Consider the following 23,654-nt stretch of genomic DNA (forward strand, 5'->3'; position numbering starts at 1 on the left):
ATCCTGTCTGTTGCATTTGATCATTTGCCAGGTGCCTCACTACGAACGGGAAGAAAGTTCATGGGTGTAGGCTCCAGATCGGAAGATGAATAGGCTCATTTCCCATGCAACTAAGCTGGCACTTTGTAAAAGTACTAGTGCTTATACAAAATGATACAAATCCTTTAAGCAGATAATAAAGTGAATTAAATATATTACTCAGTTAACGATTTTGCATCTAATTATGAGATGTAGCTATCAGTTGCTAAATGTTGCTTGAGGTTATCTGCAAGACAGGACAGATGTTTTTGTTTTGTTTATTATTCCAGTTATCGGTTTTGTTCAGCCCTATGAGATTTCATTTTCTGTGAGCAATGACCCTATATGCACCATCTCCGAATCCTGACATCCAACAAGTAAAATGAACCAAATATGCAGACACCTTCCACAGTGACATATCCATTTGGTTTCATTCCCAAACCACAGGAGTATGGAAGTTAAAATGCAAAATGCTGAAAACAGAAAAAAATCTTCTTTAGTTCTATGTTTCTGTTAATCATTTAAAAGGAAGCTTAGTCATTTCAATTTACTAATTTAGGATACTTTACTTCTAATTGTCAAAATAGACAATTGGCAAAAAGACTGGGCAAAAAATATCTTACTTATTTTAAAAACAACATGAACAAATAAATGGATGCAATCTGAGCAGAAGGAAAGTCATCATAGCTGGTTGGTCTGGCTTTGCTTCCTCAGTCTTTCTGGGAGAACAACAGCAAAAACAAGAACAAAGTGCTTCAGCTCTTAATTTCTAAAAGCAGTGCAAATGGACAGCTCTCTATAATCCATGGTAACTTGTTCCAGAGGCTAAATGCATTCATTAAAAGCGTGCATTTCTTCCAAGCTGTTTTTTGATGATGTTAACAGGTAGGCGCTGACTTTCAGTCTACCACTATCCACTGTACCAAAGACCCTCTACTAATCTTTCATTCCCCAAAGGTGCTTACAAGTGGTGATCACCCCAGTTGTTAACTTCTTAATTTTACCCGACTGTATTGTGCTTGAGTTTCTCACTATTAAACTTGCTTCCTGATTCTTTAACCTTCCATTCACTTCATTCTTATCTATTGAATTATGGACACATAGACTGGACTAAGCAGGGATGACAGAGTTCCTTGTAACGGAGATACTTCGCTCATACTTGCAAGTTCCTGCTTATACACCCAAGGTTTGTGTTAGTCCTGTTTCCCAGAGCTCCAGATCAGTAGATCATCACTTTCAGAATTTCTTAAGCAGAAGCTGCGCTTCCCTACTTCAAGGGCTACTTTCTACATAGTCCTGATGATAACTCTCTCCAGTGATAGAGTACACTACTGTTTGTTATTACTGTTATTACAAGCCACAGCAAGCAAGGATTTTACCCACAAGCTGCTGTAAGACAAAACAAACAAACAAAACAAAACAAACAACAACAACAACAAAGGTTTATTCCCTTCCCTGCACACACCAGCTAAGTATATACTACTTGTCAAGACGAAGGTGCCTTAGTTTGTTGGCCTTCTTCCAGATGATGAATTTACGTACCCTGAGACTTGACATCATTCATGGACATTAGTGCCAACAGTTTTCTGCTCAATATACCATATTTGGACATATTTTTTTTAAGACTTTTTATGTTATGTTTATATAGAGAAAGAAGGAGAAGAGAGAAGAGCAAATCAATCCAGGTGGGCTACTGGATGAAAAAATATTGTGAAATCAAGCAAATGCAAGTCACAGGACAATCTCAAAGATGCAGTGAGCTAAGTAAAAGAGCCAAAACTGAAAACAAACAAACAAATAAACAACAACAGAAAAAAAAAAGAACAACAACAAAAAAAAACAGCCTTCATCCATAAGAAGGAAAAGAATTACCATCGATTTTTTAAGCTGAAGTTCAAACCAGCAGAGTGAAATTTACTGCAAAGATGTTAATGATGACAATTCAATCTATGGCTTGTGGTTACTCAGTGAAATTATGCACTCACTCTTTTCAAGGCTAATGCTAGCAGGACTCAAATGACAACCCAAAGAGAAAACAGTCTGATAGCCTACGACACAACTGTCAGCCTCAGGTTATAAAAGGCTCCAGGGACCAAACTGATGGTGACACAGGATTAAAAATTGCTCATTCTTTCGCGAGGCCAAAAACCTTATTAACTAACTGATAACAACATCTACTATAAACTGGTCTCTTGCAATTATCAAATATATATTAATGTAATCTGAAATGCAGCTTTCACCAGAAAACCCGCTTGAACTCAGAGAATCACCGTCATTACAGAATTCACAGTGAGGGGAGTTACTTTGGTAATTTTTACAAGAAAAATTTTAGAAGATACACTACAGTGCCACAAATGACATTCAGATTACGAAGTGTATTATTTGCTAATATTTCTAAAAATATCTGAGGTACTACGGTGCAAATGAGCCTGTAGACAGTTTTACATTGTCTCTACAGGATTTAATGAAAAAATACTCAGCATCTTCTAAAAGCCAAAAAGGGACTGTAAATATATTCGAGGTTGCCTGAACTGCAGCTCCTTATGGTCAGAACAATTCCACAACTGTTAGACATTGTATTAGTCTGTCATTATCTTCACTTTGGAATTAATTTTCACCTTATATATGTGGCAAAAAGACAGAGGAGCAAAAGACAGCAGGAGTTTCTTCCAATTCCAATTACATAGAGTTAGTTCACAGAGCTTGTCAGATGCCAGAAACTACTGGACTGCTCCAAGATCTATTTTCTTAAAACTTGAGAAATCTTAAATCTTTACTTTTTACCTAAGAAAACTTAAAATCTTTACTTTTCCTACCTAAGACACTTTTGTCAAAATGAGCTCCATGCCTCCCTGCTGCTCTCACACCAGCCTGGCCTTTCTGAAAAGCTGGTGTCCAGCCATGGTGGGAGAGCCATCCCACCTCATCTCTGCGATCCCAAGGAGATCAAAGCCCTGTTCATGCTGCGTGGGTGGCAGCTCTCTACTCTGTGAGGATTCAGATCAAGAGCTGCACCTCCATTTGTGCCCAGGACATAGAAGATGCAAGAACCTCTTGAAGACAGATGCCCAGACTGTGACCCACATCTCCCATCTGCCCATGATGCCAACAGGAGAAGAAGCTCAGACCTCTGTGGGGACAAGTCTCACATCACCAGCTGCATCCATGAGGTGGAAAACATAAGCCTGTGCCCTTTGCAGAAAAAGAAAACCAGGTCACAACCTGCACCTCCAGTTCAAGATGGTTGGTCTTGACAGTCTTGAAGGTCTCTTCCAACCTAGATGATTCTGTGATTCTGTATCTCGATGGGAGAGCTACCAAATATCCTTTTAGAGTCTATTTACTAGGCCGTACATTATTTTGTGACTTTCTTAATACTGCTCCTCACAGCTGTTGAGATAAACTGAGACCAGCTCATTCTCTACCAGGATGGAGCCTCGAGTTGGTACAGAGGATCCCAAGCACCTTTTATAAATTCTGTGCCAGCAGGACTGAAAGAGCTGATCAAAGCAGCAGAATACCTGTAGGTACCAGATACTTCACAATAAACCTAGAGGAACCAAACAACAAAAATCAGAGTCTCAGGCAAAAATAAAGTGAAGGACCGGGGTACTCACTCAGTTTTCTGAACAACAGGAAAACTTCCAAGTCGTACATAAGAGCTTTGAATTCCATTTTCTTTCATTCCAAAGATCTGTTTCACGCTGAACGAATCCATCAGGTCAAATCCTGTCCATATCAGAAGTACAAATACAAGGGATTGATCAGGCTGCTATATACACAAAGGAGAGCAGTGGGAAACGTCTATAACCGTACTTAGGTTATCTTAGCCCACAGATGTAGCACTTCAGAGATAAACCTTGTTGCTGGGAAAAGCCAGAACAAAATTCTCATGTGGCCTAATCTGCTTAGCCCAAAATCTCAAAACCAAGCTCAGAGTCAAAATGTAACAAGTCTTGGAGAAATTACAATAAAGTTCTCCAGAAATCAACAGTTATTGTTTGCATTGTCACAGCACCTTGAAAATACTATATAATTCATTAATCCCTATAAAGTCTAAAATAAGGTTGAAAAATGCACATGTGCAGACTGAAATACTTACTGAAAACTGCTAGTCCAAGACACTTGTCTGCATACACTTTTCTTATAATTTTAATACAACCTAGTACAATTGATTCATCATTACTACGAGCAGTTAAACTGGGCTGCAGACACTCGTGTCAAGCTTCTGACTTTGTTCTGACAAGGCTTATTAGCTCAAGTAGAAGTCGTTCATGTGGGTCTATGCATCTTCAGCACTGATGTGGTCCCACCCACAAAGAGCCCGTGCTTTTGTGACACAAAGTCCCAGGTACTAAACTCTGCCAGGGACAGAGGGGGTACAACTGTGCCTTGTTCCTGAATGCATCTAGATCCTGGAGCTGCAGTGCCGTGTGGATTCAACTGTCCTGAATTTACCTCCAAACTACCTCCACAGGATGCACATCCAAACTAACAGCTACTCCCAGAACCAGACACGCTGTGGAGTTACAGGCAAAGACAGTGCAAAGGCCAGGCTGAGAGTGATTTAGGCAAGGCTGAGGATTGGAACAGGCTGCCCAGAGGCTGTGGAGTCTCCCTCCTTGGAGATCCTCAAAAGCTGCCTGGACATGGTCCTGGGCCACCCTGCTTGAGCAGAGGGTTGGAACAGATGACCAGGGCCCCTTCCAACCTCAACCATTCTGTGATTCTGCAATTCTGTGGCTTAAAAGAGAACCTATGTCTTTGTTTTGGCTATTCCAGCATCTCCTTCCCCTCTCACACACAGGACTGCACATATTATATCCCGTGGATGTATTCCTACACATGAAACCGGTGACATTAGAACAGGTTATTTTGGTAAATTGATTTTAAACTATGACAGGGGTTTCAACTTTGTTCAGTTAGTGAGCTCCTAAATCTTTTTCAGAATTGACGAACATTTTTGTGTGGTGAACTTGAGCCTTAAAACTCTTGGGCTTCTTAGTTCCCTTTGTGAATCTTTTCCACTGAAATCCACTGAAGGACTTCAAAACTGCTGCAATAGGAAAAGGCACCCACCTAATGATATCATTTTTCAAATTTATAGGAATAAATAGGTGCAAAAAAATGTGTGGTCCAGCCTCCAGGCAGATCAAGATGTGACAGCAGACAGCAAATAAAGCACAAAACTTCTGACATGGAGCTTTTTCTAAAGAAATTGCTTTTTCTGAAGAAATATAATCTTAATTGTTTGGAAAGACAGAAATGGTTGCCTGGTGCCAAGTTGAGGCCTTTTGTATTACAGTAACTTTCTTGGCTGTCAACAGCTTTTCCCTCCTGCCCACTCTATTTTCAGCTATTACTGGACTTTCAGGAGGGCAAATAGGCAGTTAAGATGCTCCAGGGCCTCATGGCTCCACCTCATAATCACCTCTGCAGCAACGCTAGTGATACACCCTTCTGACATGCAGTAATCAGCCACGATTGCAGCTATAAATCGTGGCAAATAGACCCTACCAGAACACGAGAGCTCCCTGCTGGCTATCATATGAAAAACAGTATGAGTCGCCTATATAAACTCTCCCATAGCTCATTTCGCCATGCAATACATATCCTTCATCTACACCAGCTGCAGAAAAGTGAGGAAGGCAGTTGAGCTTTGCTGGTAAGAGCCCGTACTGGCAGGCAAGGAAAATTGTTCACCGTTCACAGGAGCTAAGGTGTGAATGAATAAGGCTGGAAAGCTGCCCAAGCCATGACACAGTGTCAAGTCACAAGAGTCTAAAAGCCATGGAGAATTGCTCAGCCCATGGAGCTTTTAAGGCTGAACGTTGCTCAGGACATGAGTACAAGATACAGTGACAAGGACTTCCTGCTAAGATAGCTCAGACCCAAACTTAGTCTCATGTTTATCTAATAACTCAAGTTAACATTCACATCAGGAGCAACTCTTGTGGTGTGCACACTAGCATGTTTTTGTAGTGGATGTAAGCCAAGAGTAAGTTTCATTCCATCTCTCTTTTTTTGATTCCTAAACAACACAATGAAACACTAACAAGGCTATTAGGACTATTTGCAAGCAGAACTCACAGTACTGAGGATAGGTCACATACAACTTATATTGTCTGTTTGCATTCACGATTGATTAAATCACACTGGTAAATCACTATACCTTTTTCGTATTCAGGCTATGGATTGACAACTTGCAAATTTCTTCATATTTCAATTTAGAAATGAATGAGGGTTGTTCCTTGAAAATTTAAAGTGCCATGTAGTCTCTTGGAAAAGTTGAGCTCTAGATGTGTCAGAGTGCACATCCAAAACCGGCAAATGCTTTTGTCTTAATTACACCATGATTTTGCTCTGTATCACATTCAGGTATTGCCTCTAATTTCCTTAGAGAGAGCTATGAAACAAATTCATGTTCACAGAGCACTTCACACAGAGCACTTCAACTAGCTAAAGGTCAGCTCTTTAGACAGTGTAGTAACATAGATTCTCAGTTAGGCAAAGAGGGTTGAATACATGCACTTCTGGGGAAAGATTCATCTCATGCTAAAACAGATGCTAAAAGTGCGTGTTTGTCTCCATTGACATAAAGAGAGCTTAGGATGCACGGTGTGCATGCTAAGCCTCACCCAGTAAAGGTCTGTAGCTGGTGAGATGACTCTCACTCTTAGATATTTCCTTGCCTACCAAAGCTGAGGAAGCAATAGACATTTCAATTGTCCATTACCTCAAGGATTTCAGTAACATTACAGAAAATATAGCACCAGGCCATGCACTAAACAAAGAACTGTGTGATGAGAATGAGACACACCTCATCTAATTTTAGCTGTCCAAAATGGGAGACTTCTGATGTATGTAGGTTGCCTCAGTTTCCTTGTGGGTCAGCAGAGAAATACAGGAGTATCTAGGTAGGTGATTCATCACATCTGTCTTGGACCTGTCTAAAGACAAGCCAAATGACTATTTGGGAGTGCCTACCTTCTTCCATTCACTAGAATGAAAGCCCATACAGACCATAATTTTCAGACCAACGAAGTGAGGTATATTCCACCTATTGGACATATTATCATTTTTTTTTTTTTGCATTGAATGAAGCAGAAGTCAAGAGGAAAAAATGGTAAATAATGACACATAACTTACGCTTACATTGCCTCATTTGCATTCAGGATTGAATAAATGTTGCAGATTTTTAAAATCAGAAGAGCAATATCTTAAGTTTGCTATCCTGACCATTTACAGAATCTCCTTAACAGTATCTGTTGACCATTTATGTATCCCCTTAAACAGGTACCATACCATTTCTAAGAGGGAGAAGAAACAAACAAACCCCAAATATTGTCAGTTGAGTTGAGAGATTAATCTGGGCAGATTGCCCAGGTGAGACTGGAAAGAAGACATGAGGAGAGTCCCAAACAAATTTGAGCTTGAAAGTAGTCTCCAAGATTATTCTAGTTGAAGGAAAAGAAAACATATATAGTCTTTATTTTTATTATTTTGTTTATTTCACGTGCCTGCAAGCACTGGATTGAGTATGTTCTTCCCTTGTTGACTTCAGGACTAGGACTGGGATTGTGAGGGAACCAGTGTGATGCTTTTAATTTAGTATTGAATATCAATGTTAACTTAAAAAATAAGTGATGATGTAATAATTTATCCAACACCTGAACAGGAGCTTACACCTGGCACTACCTGGCTGCTAACAGTGCAGTGGAAACAGCTCACTTAGATCTTTCCCCAAATGTCTCACTGCCTTTTTAGTCTGTTGTAGCACATTTCTGGGATGGACTGACAGCAGAAATTTGGGCTGTACATTAGCTTTCCACCATCAAGGACAAAGCATGTTGTCACTGCCAATGAGTGGCATTGAGTGGAGTCATCCCTGGATCCAAGAAAATTCACAGATGTCTCCAACTCCACCAAGCCAAATGTGGGAAAACAGGAGTTTGAGAGTTAGGCTATAGTTAGAAGACACAAATCAAATGCTGCCCGAGGGCTACAGGGAAAATGAGGTCCTACACATAGCTTCCCAGTCCTCTCCAAAAATGATGTGGAAGAAACATATCTAGCTGAATTAGCAAGGACAAGGCTACTGTTATCGAGCCATTGCACCATGCTCCAGCACAGGAGGAAAGGGGGGGAAGTTTTCTGTTCTCAGGTGCTTTGCTTAAAAGGTGGGGTATTTTTGTGTGTAAAAGGACAGGTGTGGTTTCCCAGATGGCTTATAAATTATTTAATCAGTAATGCCATAAATATGACAATTAATAAGATGAATAATACTCTTTGATCATAAGCTTCCTACTTCATTATGGCTACTAAAACAATATGGGGCCACTGAAACCCTCTAACCTAATTACGTCTCCTGAAAAGCAGCGCACCCTAGTCCGTTAACATTAAAATTAAAACGGTGACCTGAAAGAGAAGCCTAGATTCCTAACAGCATACTTGGCTTGAAAAGCAATTTCTTATGCACTGCTCTACTGATCAAATCAGCCGAATGTATCTTTACTTGCAAGTAATAGCTCCTTACAGGAAGCAGCTCATTTTCCCAGAATCAGAAAGTAGGCTGCCTGTTGCAGGGAAAGATTGGTAAAACTTGGCACTAGACAATTTTTACATCGTCTACCTCTAACGTTCAACAGATTCTCTTTTACAGGAAGGATGTCCACATTGCACTCTGCCACACTCTAAAGAGGGGCCAAAGGATGATCAAAGAGCTCTGTCTCGCAGTCCCACAATGTTTTTTTCAAAATAATTATTTCAAGATCAGGCTGAAGGGGCCGTAGTTGGTTCCTCTGAGCATGAGCTGGATTTCTGCTTGATTCCATTAAGAATGTGTTAGGGGGCAGGGAGATGTCACAAAAAAACAGTACCAAAACCCAGAAAAACAAAGCAACAGCAAGAAGTTTTAATAGCCAGAAACACAGCAGCGTGCATATCTGGAAAGTCTTCTCAAAGCAGAACAGGGCCATTAGCTTCTTATTTTGTCTGAAGAAACTTTCTAAGATAAGGCTTCTGCTTTGTATTCCCAAGGAGCTCGAGGCAACACTTGCAGGGGGGCCAGTGGGCTACTTCTAATTGTAAAAGTTTCTGGTGGGCGATGTCGAAAGCAGGTGAGAAAGGAATCTGGAAAGGCACTGGGCACTGAAGCCTCAGGTGATGTGTCTGGGCTGCATTTATCATGGAGGATTTCCAGCCACAAGCACTAACATAAAACAAAGTGGTTTTTGCAGGAAATGCTCCATACACTGGTCTTAGTTAAAATTCAAGCTGAATCATCAGCCTTGTCAAGATACTGATAGAGTACTGCCAAGTGCCAAGGTCAAGGGAGGTTGTCATCAGCTACTGCTCCTCTGACACTTCTGAAAATGGCAATCTGTAGTGCCTGTGATAAGACAGCACGTTACTTTCACTAGCGGAGGTCAATGGCAGTAAAGTTTCTGGTAGAGAAGTATATAAATTCCTAGGAAGAATAGTGTCACCTGGGAGTCTTTCAGAAAATACAAGATTTTATCAATTTTCTTCCCTAACATTTCTGCATTCTTGAAAGTTATGTTTACATGGTTTGCCTGTGCTCACAAGGAAGAGCCTGCATGTTCACTAGATCCTGAACACATTCATTCCATTTCTCTGGTATGATCTGCAAGACTATTACCACCATCAGTGGCCCCCATTTTTGTTACCTCCCCTAGTTATATTTTCTGCTAATATATAAAGGAAAAGGGAGAGGGAGAGGGAGAGGGAGAAGGAGAGGGAGAAGGAGAGGGAGAGGAAAGAAGAAAAAGGAAGAGGAGGAGGAGGAGGAGGAGGAGGAGGAGGAGGAGGAGGAGAATGAAGGGGAAGGGGAAGGGGAAGGGGAAGGGGAAGGGGAAGGGGAAGGGGAAGGGGAAGGGGAAGGGGAAGGGGAAGGGGAAGGGGAAGGGGAAGGGGAAGGGGAAGGGGAAGGGGAAGGGGAAGAGGAAGGGGAAGAGGAAGAGGAAGAGGAAGAGGAAGAGGAAGAGGAAGAGGAAGAGGAAGAGGAAGAGGAAGAGGAAGAGGAAGAGGAAGAGGAAGAGGAAGAGGAAGAGGAAGAGGAAGAGGAAGAGGAAGAGGAAGAGGAAGAGGAAGAGGAAGAGGAAGAGGAAGAGGAAGAGGAAGAAAGGGAAAGGAAGAGGAAGAAAGGGAAAGGGAAAGGGAAAGGGAAAGGGAAAGGGAAAGGGAAAGGGAAAGGGAAAGGGAAAGGGAAAGGGAAAGGGAAAGGGAAAGGGAAAGGGAAAAAGAAAAAGAAAAAAAAAGAAAAAGAAAAAGAAAAAGAAAAAGAAAAAGAAAAAGAAAAAGAAAAAGAAAAAGAAAAAGAAAAAGAAAAAGAAAAAGAAAAAGAAAAAGAAAAAGAAAAAGAAAAAGAAAAAGAAAAAGAAAAAGAAAAAGAAAAAGAAAAAGAAAAAGAAAAAGAAAAAGAAAAAGAAAAAGAAAAAGAAAAAGAAAAAGAAAAAGAAAAAGAAAAAGAAAAAGAAAAAGAAAAAGAAAAAGAAAATTTTAAAAGTTAAGCTAGCTTCTGAAGTTCAATGATGCATTTAGCCAATTGTGTCTGGCAATTAGCTACTTGAAGTTAGAATGTAGATGTGCATTATCATTTCTCTTCTACTGTATTTTCTTCTACTGTTTTCTAGGCTGAAAACAGTTCTTTCAGGACAGTGAAGATGTGTCTCAGTCCAGGGCTAAAACAGAAGTGTCCAAACACTGAAGGGGAAACCTACCGCTTTACTAAACACGTGTTGCTGTTATTGTTATAGTAGTCATCATCTGCTACAACATTTCTGCTGTTCCTGACATACCTTCCATCACAGGAAAGGAAATTCTGGCAAGAGCTGACAGAACCTTAGATAATTAGGGATATTTTTTAGAGATAACTGAATTCTCCATCTCCAAAGCTCTTCCACTACTTTAAAATTACCCGTATCCCTAACAGTGCCCTAATCACTAGGCAATAAGAAGTAGTATTTAGGAGGGGTGATGTTGTGCACTGTTGTTATTACCGAATCATGCAATGGTTTGAGTTGGCTAGAATCACCTCCCTTGACCTGCTGGCCATGTTGCTCTTGATGCAGCCCAGGATATGGTTGGCTGTCTGGGCTGAAAGCACATGTTGCTGGCTGATGTCCAATTTTTATTCACCATTACCCTCAGGTCTTTTCTTGGAAAACCTTTCTGGCTGTCAACAAGTAAGTGATTTCCAAAGACTTACAATGGATAAGAATTCTATCTTCTTTCCCTGTTTTATTCCCCTATAGTTTACCTCTCCAGCAAAACCAGAGAAAGCAGTATCTTACGTTCTGCACAGATATTTCATCCCACATCCAGCATTCCCAGCTCAACAGTTTGATTCAAAAGCAGCATCCAGCAGCTGTTACCTGACTTATTCCCAGAGCATTAAGGACTGCACCTGAGGAGGAGTAAACCAGCGAGGTTCACTCGCTGCCCACAAACCCTGCATGAAGCACTGTAGTGGGCAAACAGGTTGTACAAGTCCTTAAAATTAATTTGCTACATTTAAAAGCAGATCGTAAGGGAATTTTGGAACTATACAATTCTCCAAAGCCTATAGATAAAAGGGCCTCAAGAGTGTTTTAAAGAAGTTCTTGCTATTAACCAATTGCCCTTTGTTTCCACAGATGCTACTGTTGAGATTTAAGCAGCACTTCATGATGATCTGACTGTCTTCCCATGAGATCCACTGGAATTTTAATACGGCCTCATTGGGAAGAGCAGGTAAGAGCTTAAGCTTCTAATGAGGCACTGTTGAAGCAGAAGGAACAGTTCTTACAGCATGAAGAAGTTATTTCAGCAAGCTGAGTACCTTCCAGGTGATACTCCAGAAGGTGTCTTAGAGGATATCCTAGATGGTCTCAGTTTTATAACCATAATAAAGCAGACATACCCTGATACATATTGCCACCACTCAGGCTGCTGGTTTACCGATCATGGTTTGCTTTCTATGCATCACGACACTGGGAGAGACAATTTCTACTTTTTGCTTTTGCCCAGAAAAACAGCAAGCCACAACAGTCCCGTGCAGATGCCAAAATGAACTCAACCTCAGCTTGAGCTTCAGTCCACATCTGGGATTACCAGAAGCAGGAACGTTGCTTGAGGGATATCACATAGTTATACTTCAAAAAGGAGCAAGCATGGGGAAGCAGTGAGGCAGGTGAGCACGCGGTCACCAGGCTGAACTACTGGGCTACTCTTTTTTGCAAACATCAGCCTAAAGCTTTACTCAAAAAAACAGGGATCAGAAACAATCGTTTCATACCCTTACACAGGAAGGGAAAGATAGCACTTCAGGAAAGATAAGAGGGTCCTAAAATGAATAAGAAAATGAGACCACAGAGGCAGTACTAGAGAGAGAAAGAAAGAGGTCAAAGTCATAAGCAAGCAGGTGAATACACAGATACAGAAAGACACACCTGGTAGAATCTAACCCGCAGCCTGTTGTAAGATCAGGAAATAAATACGTGTCTACAGCAGCTGTCTTTAAGGCAGCACATTTCAGCACCTGATCCCATGTTAATAACACGCCACTTTATTCCATGCACTGTTCTGTTTATCTACACCAGCCCACTCATCCTCTCTTATCTGTTTGCCTCTGTTTTCGGACAGCGGCAAGTGGCATACTGAACGACACTGAAAGCTGGTCTTGACACTGAACTCTTTGCCTCGTTGCTGAAGGCTTTTCTGTGTAGAAGTCATTCTCCATTTTCTCTGTGATGGACATCTGGCTTACTGCCATGGGCCCTCTTTCAGCTCCTTTCCTGCTCCAGTGATTTACAAGATTAAACAGGGGTTCATTATTCCTTTGATGTCCTTGTATGCCAGATAGGCTTGCACCAGCTGAACTTACCAGGACTATTTGTATTAAGTTCTGATTTTAATTAGTTCCTCTATTTTGAAGCCCTCCTTTGAGTTCCTCGGGAGCTGAGGTGCCCTGTGGTCCTCTGGAAATCCATAAAATGGACTAACCACAGGGTAACCACCTGGGTTAGCACCAGGGAGGGGAGGACTCCACACTCCTTTGAATAAAGGTTTTGCTGGCAGCACAGTGGACCCAGGAGGACTCTTTGCATGTAGCTGAGATGAGCAACAGCAGAAAAGTGCTTGAGACTGGCAGGACTGATGAACTCAGCATTATCAGCAACAATTCCTGCTGTTTGCTTGTCCAAAAGACTACCAGTGTCTTCAGGCTGTGAAAAAGCACCTGAGCAAAAACATTTTATTAGGGTATAACCTGCTAGATTCTCCTCGCAGTTCTGCTGTCCGAGCTATATGAAAACCTCATCAACAGATTATTCATGAAAGTAAAAGTACTCATGTTAGTTTTAGGTGCTATGAGCAAGGCCTAATATGACTGCAGCTGGGGATTGCTCTCTAAGAGACTGTGCTGGTTGCTTTGTGCCAGATGATCAGTACCAAACAGATTAGACCTGTAGGTAATCCCAAAACCGACCACAGCAGTTGTTGGAGACCTTTTGCATCAGACAGGCTGATTTATCTCCAAGCATTAGGAGGAGGTTCTTGAAATTGTATATACACCTTCTTCCCACCTTCTGTGCACAACGGCCAAAACACTTGCAGTGACAAATCTAGGAGATGCTTTTTCCAGTCCCTTCTTTTGCAGCAATCTTTTTCTGAAGTAGGATTAATCAAAACTATCTGGGCCGAGAAATATCTGGCAGGTACCTCACCATTCTCCAAACTATTAATCTTTTTATAGCCAAAGGATTGGTTGCTTCTTGGGCTATGAAGAGGCAGAAATTGAATTTATTTCTCTTTTATCAACCTCAAATACACTGCAGTAAGAAAAAGTCCTGGCTTGTTTAACTTCTGGAAGAAAGCAAATGCTACTAGTTTAAAAACAACAATAACAAGAAAAACACAACAAACTTTGGGGACAGGTATTTTTAAAATATGCAGGTATCTGAATATTTCATGTGCTTATTTCTGTGCATGGTTAACCCATGTAAGTATTTAATGTGAATGCAGAAGTCAAAATTTGTTACTGCTGGGATTCAGACCAGAGAAAATCTTTCATGGGGACTGCTCAGCTATTACCAAATATTCCAGTTTTCTTCCTGCAGTAGCAAATCCTAAAGTAATTTCAGCATTTGTTCTCCATTTATTTATGATGTCTTTGAGCAGCTAAGCTGGGCTACCTGCTCCAGTACGGATCCAATGCCTAGCACTGCTCAGGTCACAGTATGAAAAGTCCACTGAGATCCATGATGTTGGGTAATAGCTACAACTGTGAACATATTAGGAAAAAAAAAAAAAAAAAGTTTAAAACATGGGGTTTTAATTCAAGAAATTCCTGAACCCAGCTCTGTTGGGGGCAGTGTGATGATATATAATCTGCAGGATGCTTTTTTTCATAAGCCCAAGTGAAACCACCGCAAGTCCCCATTCTGGATAACTGGGGGATCTGGACACTGGCCATGCCATGGTGTACACCTAACACACAGGTTAGAGCTGGCCCATAGGACTGTAGTGGCTGCAGTTACAGCTCATGGATGACTTATTGGTAATCATTTGCTTACTTGAGCTGTTTGTCTTGGAGTTACTGGGTACTAAAATGCCCTTGAACAGTGGTGAGTCATTTGGTGACTTCTGTAAACCTTCAAAGTTCTTTTAAGTGTGACAAACAGGCTATATTGTTGAGATTAGCTATTTTACAGTCTATAGCCTCCTGGAAAGCAAAGCTGAAAGTGACTTCCTAATAATACCTCCACAGGTATCCCACCTACCAGCCTAGAAGACAAATTCAACCCACACAAGCCCATCCAGTTTCTCCAGCTCACACGATACTGAATCTTGGACAACACATCAACTACTACTTTTCCTGCTTGCTTCTCGTGGACACACAGCAGCTATAGCCAGATACATTTGTCTCAGGAGCCAGGCTTCAAATCCACCTCTCCAGACTCTTCTAGAATGGAGATCATAGAAGCCTTCAGGTTGGAAAAGGCCTCTAAGATCATCTGGTCCAACCTTTAACCGAGTACTAAAGTCCACCACTATATCATGCTACTGAGTTCTAAATCTACACACTTCTTGAAGACCTCTGGGGATGATCATTAGCACTTAAGGCAGTGCTGATCACACTTTACCGAATTATATATGGGGACTTCTTAGGAAAAGCTGGGGGGGAAGGAGGGAAGAAACTCTTGGCCTCCTCCCCTCTATCATCGCCTAACGGGTGGTCACTGAAAAATGTGACAGCAAAGTGACTGCACCATGGCACAGGAAAGCTCCGTCCTTCTCCCTCATCTTTCATAGCTATATCCAGTCTTGTACATATGGTTACACCACTGTGGATTGAGTGGCTGGTGTCTACATGAATAGCCAGCTTCAAGTTTGCTGCAAAACTGTGTGCATCTACTGTCTGAAGCCAGTGATCCACTACAGAGCTCTGCAGCTATTCCTGGATTCACCGCTTACCTCTCAGGGGATTCTCAAGGAGACTTGGAGACGGATGATGCAGTGTACCAAGTGCAAAGGGAGGGCAAAACGCCCATCACGCTGTGACAAGTGCACTTTTGCCCCCTGAGGGACATGGATCTAACGTGCTCCTTCTGCAGGTTCAACAGCCCGGATGCTCCAGTTCTCTCCTGCTACCACATGTTTTAATATAAAAAATATAAATAGTCCCAAGAATATTGTAATTAGCTGGTTAGTCACTGGCATCTCTGGAATGCAGGCCCTGTACGGCAAACCACAGGACACTGGAGACATGCTGACAGTTAAACACAGCCATTACAGTCTATAATTGTAGGCTACTAGTTTTACAGCCGGTGTCTCTGTAGTAGAATGCCCAAATGTCTTTTATAGAGCTACAGAAAAACACAGAGATCATAAATATGCTGGCATTTTCCTCATCTGCACACGAAGGTTTCAGAGATGGGGAAGAGAGTGAGACTGCTGAGGTCAATCTGTATTACAACCCATAATGCAATTTCTGCTGTCCTTCATACCATGGCCTTTGTGACTACTTAGGAGACAGAGGCTTTGATGTTTCCTCCTTGCCCCATTAACACCATCCAGTGTGGCTTGTACATGATGCATAATTTTATGCAGTGGTTGGAAGCATACCTTCCCAGGGTTAATTTTTCTTTGCAATTTATAAAAATCTGTGCAAGTCGTTCTTTACATCTGTGGCAGATTCACTCTGAAAATAGGAACCATCATCTGCTGAGTAGCATTATCTCCTCTGGTGGACAATGTTGAAGACCAGAGCTCAGCTCATTTTTACATCTAGGGATCGTGCAGATTTCCGCAACTAAATCCCATGTCCTGCAGGTCTAGTTTAATAGACAAATAAATCAAATGTGAAGTTTTAAAACCTCAAGAAGCATAATTCATTTTTCAATAGCTTGATAATTCATGTGTTGTTTCAATGCAATATAACGGTTCATAAAACTAGACAAGGGGTACATCTTCAGGGTGCAAAATGTTGTCATTGTGTTTTCCTGCCTGGTCATCATTCGTAGTAGGCTATGATCCCTTGTTAAATGGTGATGGGACCAAAATAACAATATAGAAATATAAGAGAGATTAAGCATTACAACTGTGGTTTTAATTTTGAATATTTCAGGGCAGATGAGTTAAACTCTCTTCTGTTTTCTTTTCCCTTCTTGATAAAACAAAACAAAACAAAACAAAACAAAAAAACTCATGGTACCCACAAGGATGCTGAAAGAAATTCATTTTAAGTATCATTAAGCGTTGCTTTAAAATATCAGACTTCCTGGAAGAGAAACAGTGTTTATCCTGGTACCCTAACCAGATTTCTCTCTTTCTTTCAGAATTCCCAGTGTGATTCCTAATGCATGCAGAAACATTTATATTCAGAATTTACGTGTTATGAACTGCTCAGCGGATGCTGCTTCACGTCACTGCCAAAATTTGTATCAGTAGTACAGTAAAGCTGCCTATATATCCTTACCTCATGCAATCATATTTCACCGTGGCAACCCTCACTGGATGCTACAGCTCGTGATTTTTCATTTAAATGCTGTGATACCAGAGGGTCAGCGTACAGCCCTCTGCTATGAGAAGTAGCCCTGTCTATTGCTGTTTATTTGTCTCCATTACTATTACTTCACAGCTGGTTCCAGGCCTTCATATCTCTGACAGTCTGAAGCCTTCTTCTAATGTCTTACCTGAATGTATTTCTTAAACAGCGGATACCCATTTTTTATGATACTCTTTGTCCTTTAGCTTGAGTGATTCCCCTATCTCCCTCCAGCTATTCCCCTGATCTATTTGTGGAAGGCAATCATATCTCCCCCTTCCGCCTGCACGCTGCACTTTTGCAATCTCCCGTTGAAAATAGGCTCTCTGGCTCCTGAACACAATGTTAGCTCCTCGAGACCAAACCTCTCTTTCCTGACCAAAGAAGTCCAAGCACGCTTTTCTAGATGAGCTACAACCAAAATTCTGTCCATACACGTGAATTCTTCCCTATCTCTACAAGACCTACTTTACCCTATCCGATAATGACCGTTGCCTTTTTCTCCAGCCGTACAGCACTGTGGCTTACAAGCATCTGCTAAGACGCCACCAAAAAGTATGGGTTTATGGCACAGATTCCTGGTCCTGATCCCTAAGTCCCATAACATGTCCTTTGAACAAATTGTCCCAACTTAGTTGGAAAAAATCCCGAGCTTTTGAGGCAAACCAGTTCCTCCTGCATGATAGCTTGATACTAATTTATATTGTGGATATTCACAGAGAAGACTAGACCTAAAAGTGGACCTGAGGAGGTCCATCACTGTCTGCCCTCGGGCTTGTTATTCCCTTTCCTAGAAACTCCATCATTACTTCCCTGCTAGCCAGTTTCTGTCTCATTTTACATCTTTTATTAATATCTATCCTTTTTAATTTTAGCAATTACTTTCAATACAGTACTCTGCCAAACGCTTGCTGAAGTTCAGATAGATGAGATTAGCTTAGTTCTGTTTGTCTAAAGAAAAAAAGCACCAGTCTTTTGAAGGGGAAATATCAGTTTAGTCTGCTGGTTCTCTTCCAGCTCATAGCATCCTTTTTCATGTAGTTATTCACTTGGCTGTGCATGGGCCATGCTCTCAGCTGTACCCCTACCCTCAGCCTCAGCCCTAACAAAATCCCACACATCTTCCACAGCTCAGTCACACCGCTGACTCCCTTCATCTCACAGTTTGTCCTTTCATAGTTTATCTATCATCTAGCATTTACGTTTACTTTTGCTAATCCAGAGTGACTCAAATCACATTCAGATAACTGCAATCACACACTTAAAGGTTGCTGGTCGTGTTATTATGTGTACATAGATATGGTATATGGGAAAGGGCTGGCATTGGTGATGTTCTTTGTGAAACAATTGCCTGTGACATCTGCTGCTGCATTTCACCCAATAAAAAGATGAGAAAAAAAATACCCAGAAAGACTTTTCCCCCTCTTACCTCCAGTTCTGTCATCTTATCCCTGCCTGAGAGAGGGAAGAGGTGTTTGCTGTGAGAAGCCTTTTAATACAGCCTAAATACAACCCTAAAATGAGGTTAGCTGCAACATCCACCCTATGGGGCACCACTTTGTGTCAGCCTAGAAACAAGCTTGTGCAGGATGCAGCTGCGAATTGCCGTGCTAGGAGCCTGCAGGCAAGTACCAATTTGGGCTATCATCAAGCTTCCAAGTGGAGGGGAAGACACAGGTACTAACTGCAGAGCCTTTAATAGTTGAGGACTAGTTGGCAGAGGAACTGCCTTCCCCTCTGTGCTGTCAGTGGTGAATCCGCAGAAGCTCCAGAGCTGAAATGCTCTCACAGGCATGAGGAGCAGGTGGAAGGCTGCTCCTCAAAACTGCAGCGCAGTCCTCTTTGGGGCAGCACAAAAAAGCCCTTCAGCAGCAACTATCAGCACAACGCATTATTTTGGAAACGGAAATACAGTGGTCTAAGCCAACGGAAATTTTCCAATTACTTTAGCTGAGAGAATGCAATGATATTCAGCTGGAATTGGACCCAAGGGCCTGCAGTCTTCTGAAACTATCACAGTGTATGTAGGGTGAACATAAGTAGTCAGTCAGCATTTTGGTCATATACTGATCCATCTCCAGCAGCACAATGACCCTTAGACCGTTTTTAGTCAAATATTACAGTAACCTTGTTATTAAGCCACTCCATGGTACGATGAGCCTTCATGTTTTATGGTGAACAGAGGATCCCTGTGTCCAGTAAATGCCTGCACCGTGCTATCTGTCCAACCAGGAGAACAGACACCTTGCAACAAATAAAATTCTGATTAGATATTATGGGAAAAAAAATCAATGTGATAGCATCCAAACTGCAACAGGGGTCTAGAGGACCTATGGAAACGCTGTCTTTGAAGATACTCAAAACTCAACTGTACAAGGCCCCAAACAACCTGTTAATTTTAAAGAGGACCTTGAAGTTAGGTCCCACTTCCAGCAGAAGGTTGGACCAGATGACTTCCATAGTTTCCTTCCAACCTGAACTAGTCTACAGTTAAAAGACAGAAACTTTACAGAAGAGCATAAGTATCTACGTATATAAATGTGAATGTATGTAAAAATGTACACCTCATTGTACTCAATACCCTTGCATTGGACTTGAAGTGGAATGCTTGTCCTTTACACTTCCTATCAGATTTATTTTTGAAATCAAATGAAAGCATAAAGCGTACCAACTAGCACATGAATTAAAATTCTACTCTGATAAACACAGACTAGACATAGGCAGCCATTTGCAACACCAGCCTTCTGGAAAGCATCATGTAGAAGATAATCTTGTGTGAGGGATACAATCCTCCTACTCATTTTGAGCTGCAACTTCTGCCACAAATAGGTTCCTTCAGAATCAGTACAGTTATCTGTTGAATAGCCCTACCATTTGCACAGCCTTCAAGGACTGTCAGAATAAGCTGACACAGTTGACACAAGACCTAGAAGTGGACAGCAGTTGAGATTGGGTGTATGGGGACTATGGGGTTGCGTCTAACAACCAGAAAAGGTGCTACCACTAAGCATCATCACAGGCCTAGGTGAAGCCAGACTGCAGCCAAAATAAGCTTCCTACAGACAGCACAGTTGAACTGATATTTTGTGCAGTCAGTGCAAGTCCCCCAGAGAAAAAACTCTTAAATTGTAGCAGAGCTGTCAGACCTTTACCATTTTGACTCATAATCAAGCTGCAGAAGAGCCTCCTGCCTCTCACTGCAGATTTTGGGTCAATCAGAGATATTCACAGCACATTCTTGCTGCACAGGTTTTCTCTGCCAACAGCTCAAACAGTCTTGGGTGGGTAGAAAAGAAGCACAGCCCGTGCATATGTCTGACAAATTAAGTCCTTCATCTGCCTGGAAGGATGTATCAGAATTCATGGAAAAGCAGAGATCTTAACAAATCTTCTTTTCTCTTAATTTTTCACTTGATTTTTTCAGATGAGCCGGTCCTTCTTGTGACTTTCTCTCTCTCTCTCTTTTTTTTTCTTTCTTACATACACATATATAACCTGATCTTCAGTGGTAATGGCCATTGGTTGTGGACATCCCACAATAATCACAGACCAAATAAATAGACATTCAAACTCATCAAATGTTGAGTGATCAAAAAAAAAAAAAAAAAAGAGAGAAAACAAAACAAAAGGCTTATTGCTTTCCCCTATCCACTACTCTAAGCTCCACTAGCTTTTTAATTTGCTGCCATGTCAAAAAAAAAAAAAAAAAAAAAAAAAGCTCATGATAAATTTTCTGTCCATGGTCAGATAACTCTTTTCCAGTCCTACAGTTTCTAGAATAATTCTCCATCACTGAATGTGTTAGATTAAGAAAATGCCAACTCAACTGTGTAACAGATAAGAACATCACACCAGAAACGTATAATTCTATTTTCTCAACCCCCAGCTGTACAGCAGAAAAGTGTGTCTCTTTACCTGGAATCTCATCAGTCTCTCCATTGGTATGCTTGAATCGATCTCCTTCCACACGGACATTTGGACACAGAACGTCTGAAAAAGCAAAAGAACCAGTACAAAATTATCACAGGTAAATACATCATTTTGTAAGATACGTAACTAACAAAACCTGATTTGCTGGGATTTGTCCACTTCCATGTGGTCCCACTGCAAAAATTCTGTTCCTTGTCTCTCTCTACACACCCTAAATTCCCTTCCCCTATCCTATCCCTTAACCACAGGCTAGGCAAGAAACCAAACACCCTACCTCTGATTTTGAGCTACTTTTTTTCTTGACTGGCCAGCCAAGAAGCCCAACAGAGCCTTCCCCAAAGCTAAGACATTACTTTGGCTTTCTTTCATTGCTCCATAAATCTGCATGGAAGACACAAAAACTCGAGAACGTTTAAAATGATTCCACTGTCAGATTTGGTGAGAAGGCCCATCTCAAGGCCCAGTTAATACTGGGGTGCTGCTCAAACTTTTCAGACAGGTAGAACAGCTCCTACTCAAAAATAAATAAATAAATAAATAAATCTCTACCCAAAACAGAAACAAGATAGGAAGCAGAATCTGGAGCACAGAATGATGAACCGACATCGGTCGTGAAAAGGTCCCATAAGAGGCCAGTGTCAGAGACAAGATAAAGTCCACTGTGAGGTATCTTACCAAATTGTGCGTGGTTCCCCTGTCAACACTGCTCTAGGGCCATGACTCTTTACGTGTCTGTTCTCCACTTTGCTCAAGCAGAAAGCACCATTAAGTATGACTAAAACTTTGAAGAACATTCAGCCCTATACACAGGCTTCAAAGGAGATAGTGAAAATACCCAGTCATTTCTCATGCTCCCAATTAGTGTCATCACAGCTGTGGGTAAATGCTTTTCTGCAGAGAACTGTCTACCTATCCACCTCTTTCCTGACATATCTTTGAAGCAACATTTATTTATGCTTTGTTTTCCCAGATCAAGAGATAATCGCACGCTTGTAATCAACGGGGACAACCAGCTCGAGGAATTGATTTAATGAGAATGTACAAATGAACCTCTGACTTTACACTGCATGCACAGCCCCACGTTCATGTCCTTTCTCTTATTTAAACACAGCCTGGTGAGGAAAACTAAGTCCCATTCCTTCATTTGCCTAATTGCAAACACCATAATATATATATATATATTCTGCAGTTGCAAAACTCGTCTTGCTGCATATGGTGTTTAGTATCACCTCCACCTGATGTTTCATACATTATTCCTTCAGTATCTTTAGTTGTTGTGCTTGTCAAGGAGCAGCAAGGGCCAGCTGCTTCCAAAAGAGCATGGAGCCAGGAGCCAAGGGTGACACCAGCATAGGCAATGCCCTCACCAGTGGGGCACAATCCCACAGGGCTCTCTCACGACTTTCTACAAGAGGTTCACCTTGAACTGTGCATGAAGCTACATCCAAAATTGTGAGATAAGAATGATTTTTCTGAGGATGTTGACAGCAGAACCTGTATTTCTCCTCCTGCTTCCTGACTTTCAATAAAAAAATCTGGTATTCCACAATGTTTAGTTAAGCCTAGCAATGAAATCAGATATTCTTCCTGTTCCATTGTGCTGATGAATTTACGGGCCAGATTATCAGCTGCAGCTGAGGTACACTAAGCTCAATGGAAACAAAGAAGACTGTAAAATCCATTGCCAGAAACCCCAAAAGCCAACACAGCAATAAAAAGCAGTTGAACACATCAAGCCACCCTTTGCTGCAGCAGCAAGGGAGGCCAGAGCGCGGTCGTTCTTGCTAGAATATGTTATCCAGGGTGTTTAGAATTGGGATAATTTTGTATCAACACAGCAGAAAAGTACCTTTACTCAGCCAAGGGTCTGGTGTTTCATGGTTCACATAGGCAAGGAGTTTGTCAGTACTTGTAGAGCACTTCAGTCAAATTCCTACCAGCATGTTTTTGAGAGAAACACCAGCATGCCCTGTAAGGTCCCCTCCAACCCAAGCCATTCTGTGGCTACATCTCTTTGCCAAGAAGAATCATGCAAGCAGATTTTCTTTGGAATATCTTCAGGGCTGTTGCTTGTACAGACAAAATTCAGAGCAGTCACCATTTTTTCACACCACACAGAATCACAGAATGGGTTGGGTTGGAAGGGATCTTAAAGATCACCCAGTTCCAACCCCCCTGCCATGGGCAGGGACACCTCCCACCAGCCCAGGTTGCCCAAAGCCCCATCCAGCCTGGCCTTGAACACCTCTGGGGATGGGGCATCCACAGCTTCTCTGGGCAGCCTGTGCCAGGGCCTCACCACCCTCTGAGGAAAGAACTTCTTCCTAATATCTAATCTAACTCTACCCTCTTCCAGTTTAAAACCATTACATCTTATCCTACCATTACAAAGCCTGATAAAGACTCCTACGGACCAGCCCTAACACATCCAGGTCTTTCTTGTCCTGGTGACCCCAGAGCTGGATGCAGCACCACAGCAGGAACCAATATTGACTGATCACAGGGTCAGTTCATGTAAATTTTAGCCAGAGATCTCTTGCGCTCCATTTTCCTTAGTGGTTTGAAAGCCAGGATACTTCATTCAAGACTGCTTACGTCCTTCGCTTTAGACAGGTGAAATGATCAGTTTTTTCCTCTTCATCAGAGGCCTGTACAA

General features: G+C 41.6%; 1 protein-coding gene across 2 annotated transcripts in view; it reads right to left on the reverse strand.

Annotated features, from left to right (window-relative positions):
- COL22A1 (collagen type XXII alpha 1 chain) overlaps nt 1–23,654 on the reverse strand; it is a 235,502-nt gene that overhangs the window by 143,156 nt on the left and 68,692 nt on the right. For both annotated transcript variants that reach the window (XM_080578502.1, XM_080578501.1), the window contains 2 exons: nt 20,984–21,058; nt 3,636–3,747 (listed from right to left, as the gene is read on the reverse strand). In XM_080578502.1, coding sequence (XP_080434628.1) covers nt 3,636–3,747; nt 20,984–21,058 — 187 coding nt within the window. The remainder of the gene's footprint in view (nt 1–3,635; nt 3,748–20,983; nt 21,059–23,654) is intronic.

Source organism: Anser brachyrhynchus (genome assembly GCF_964034855.1).
Source record: "Anser brachyrhynchus genome assembly, chromosome: 2".
Classification (NCBI taxonomy): Eukaryota; Metazoa; Chordata; class Aves; order Anseriformes; family Anatidae; genus Anser; species Anser brachyrhynchus.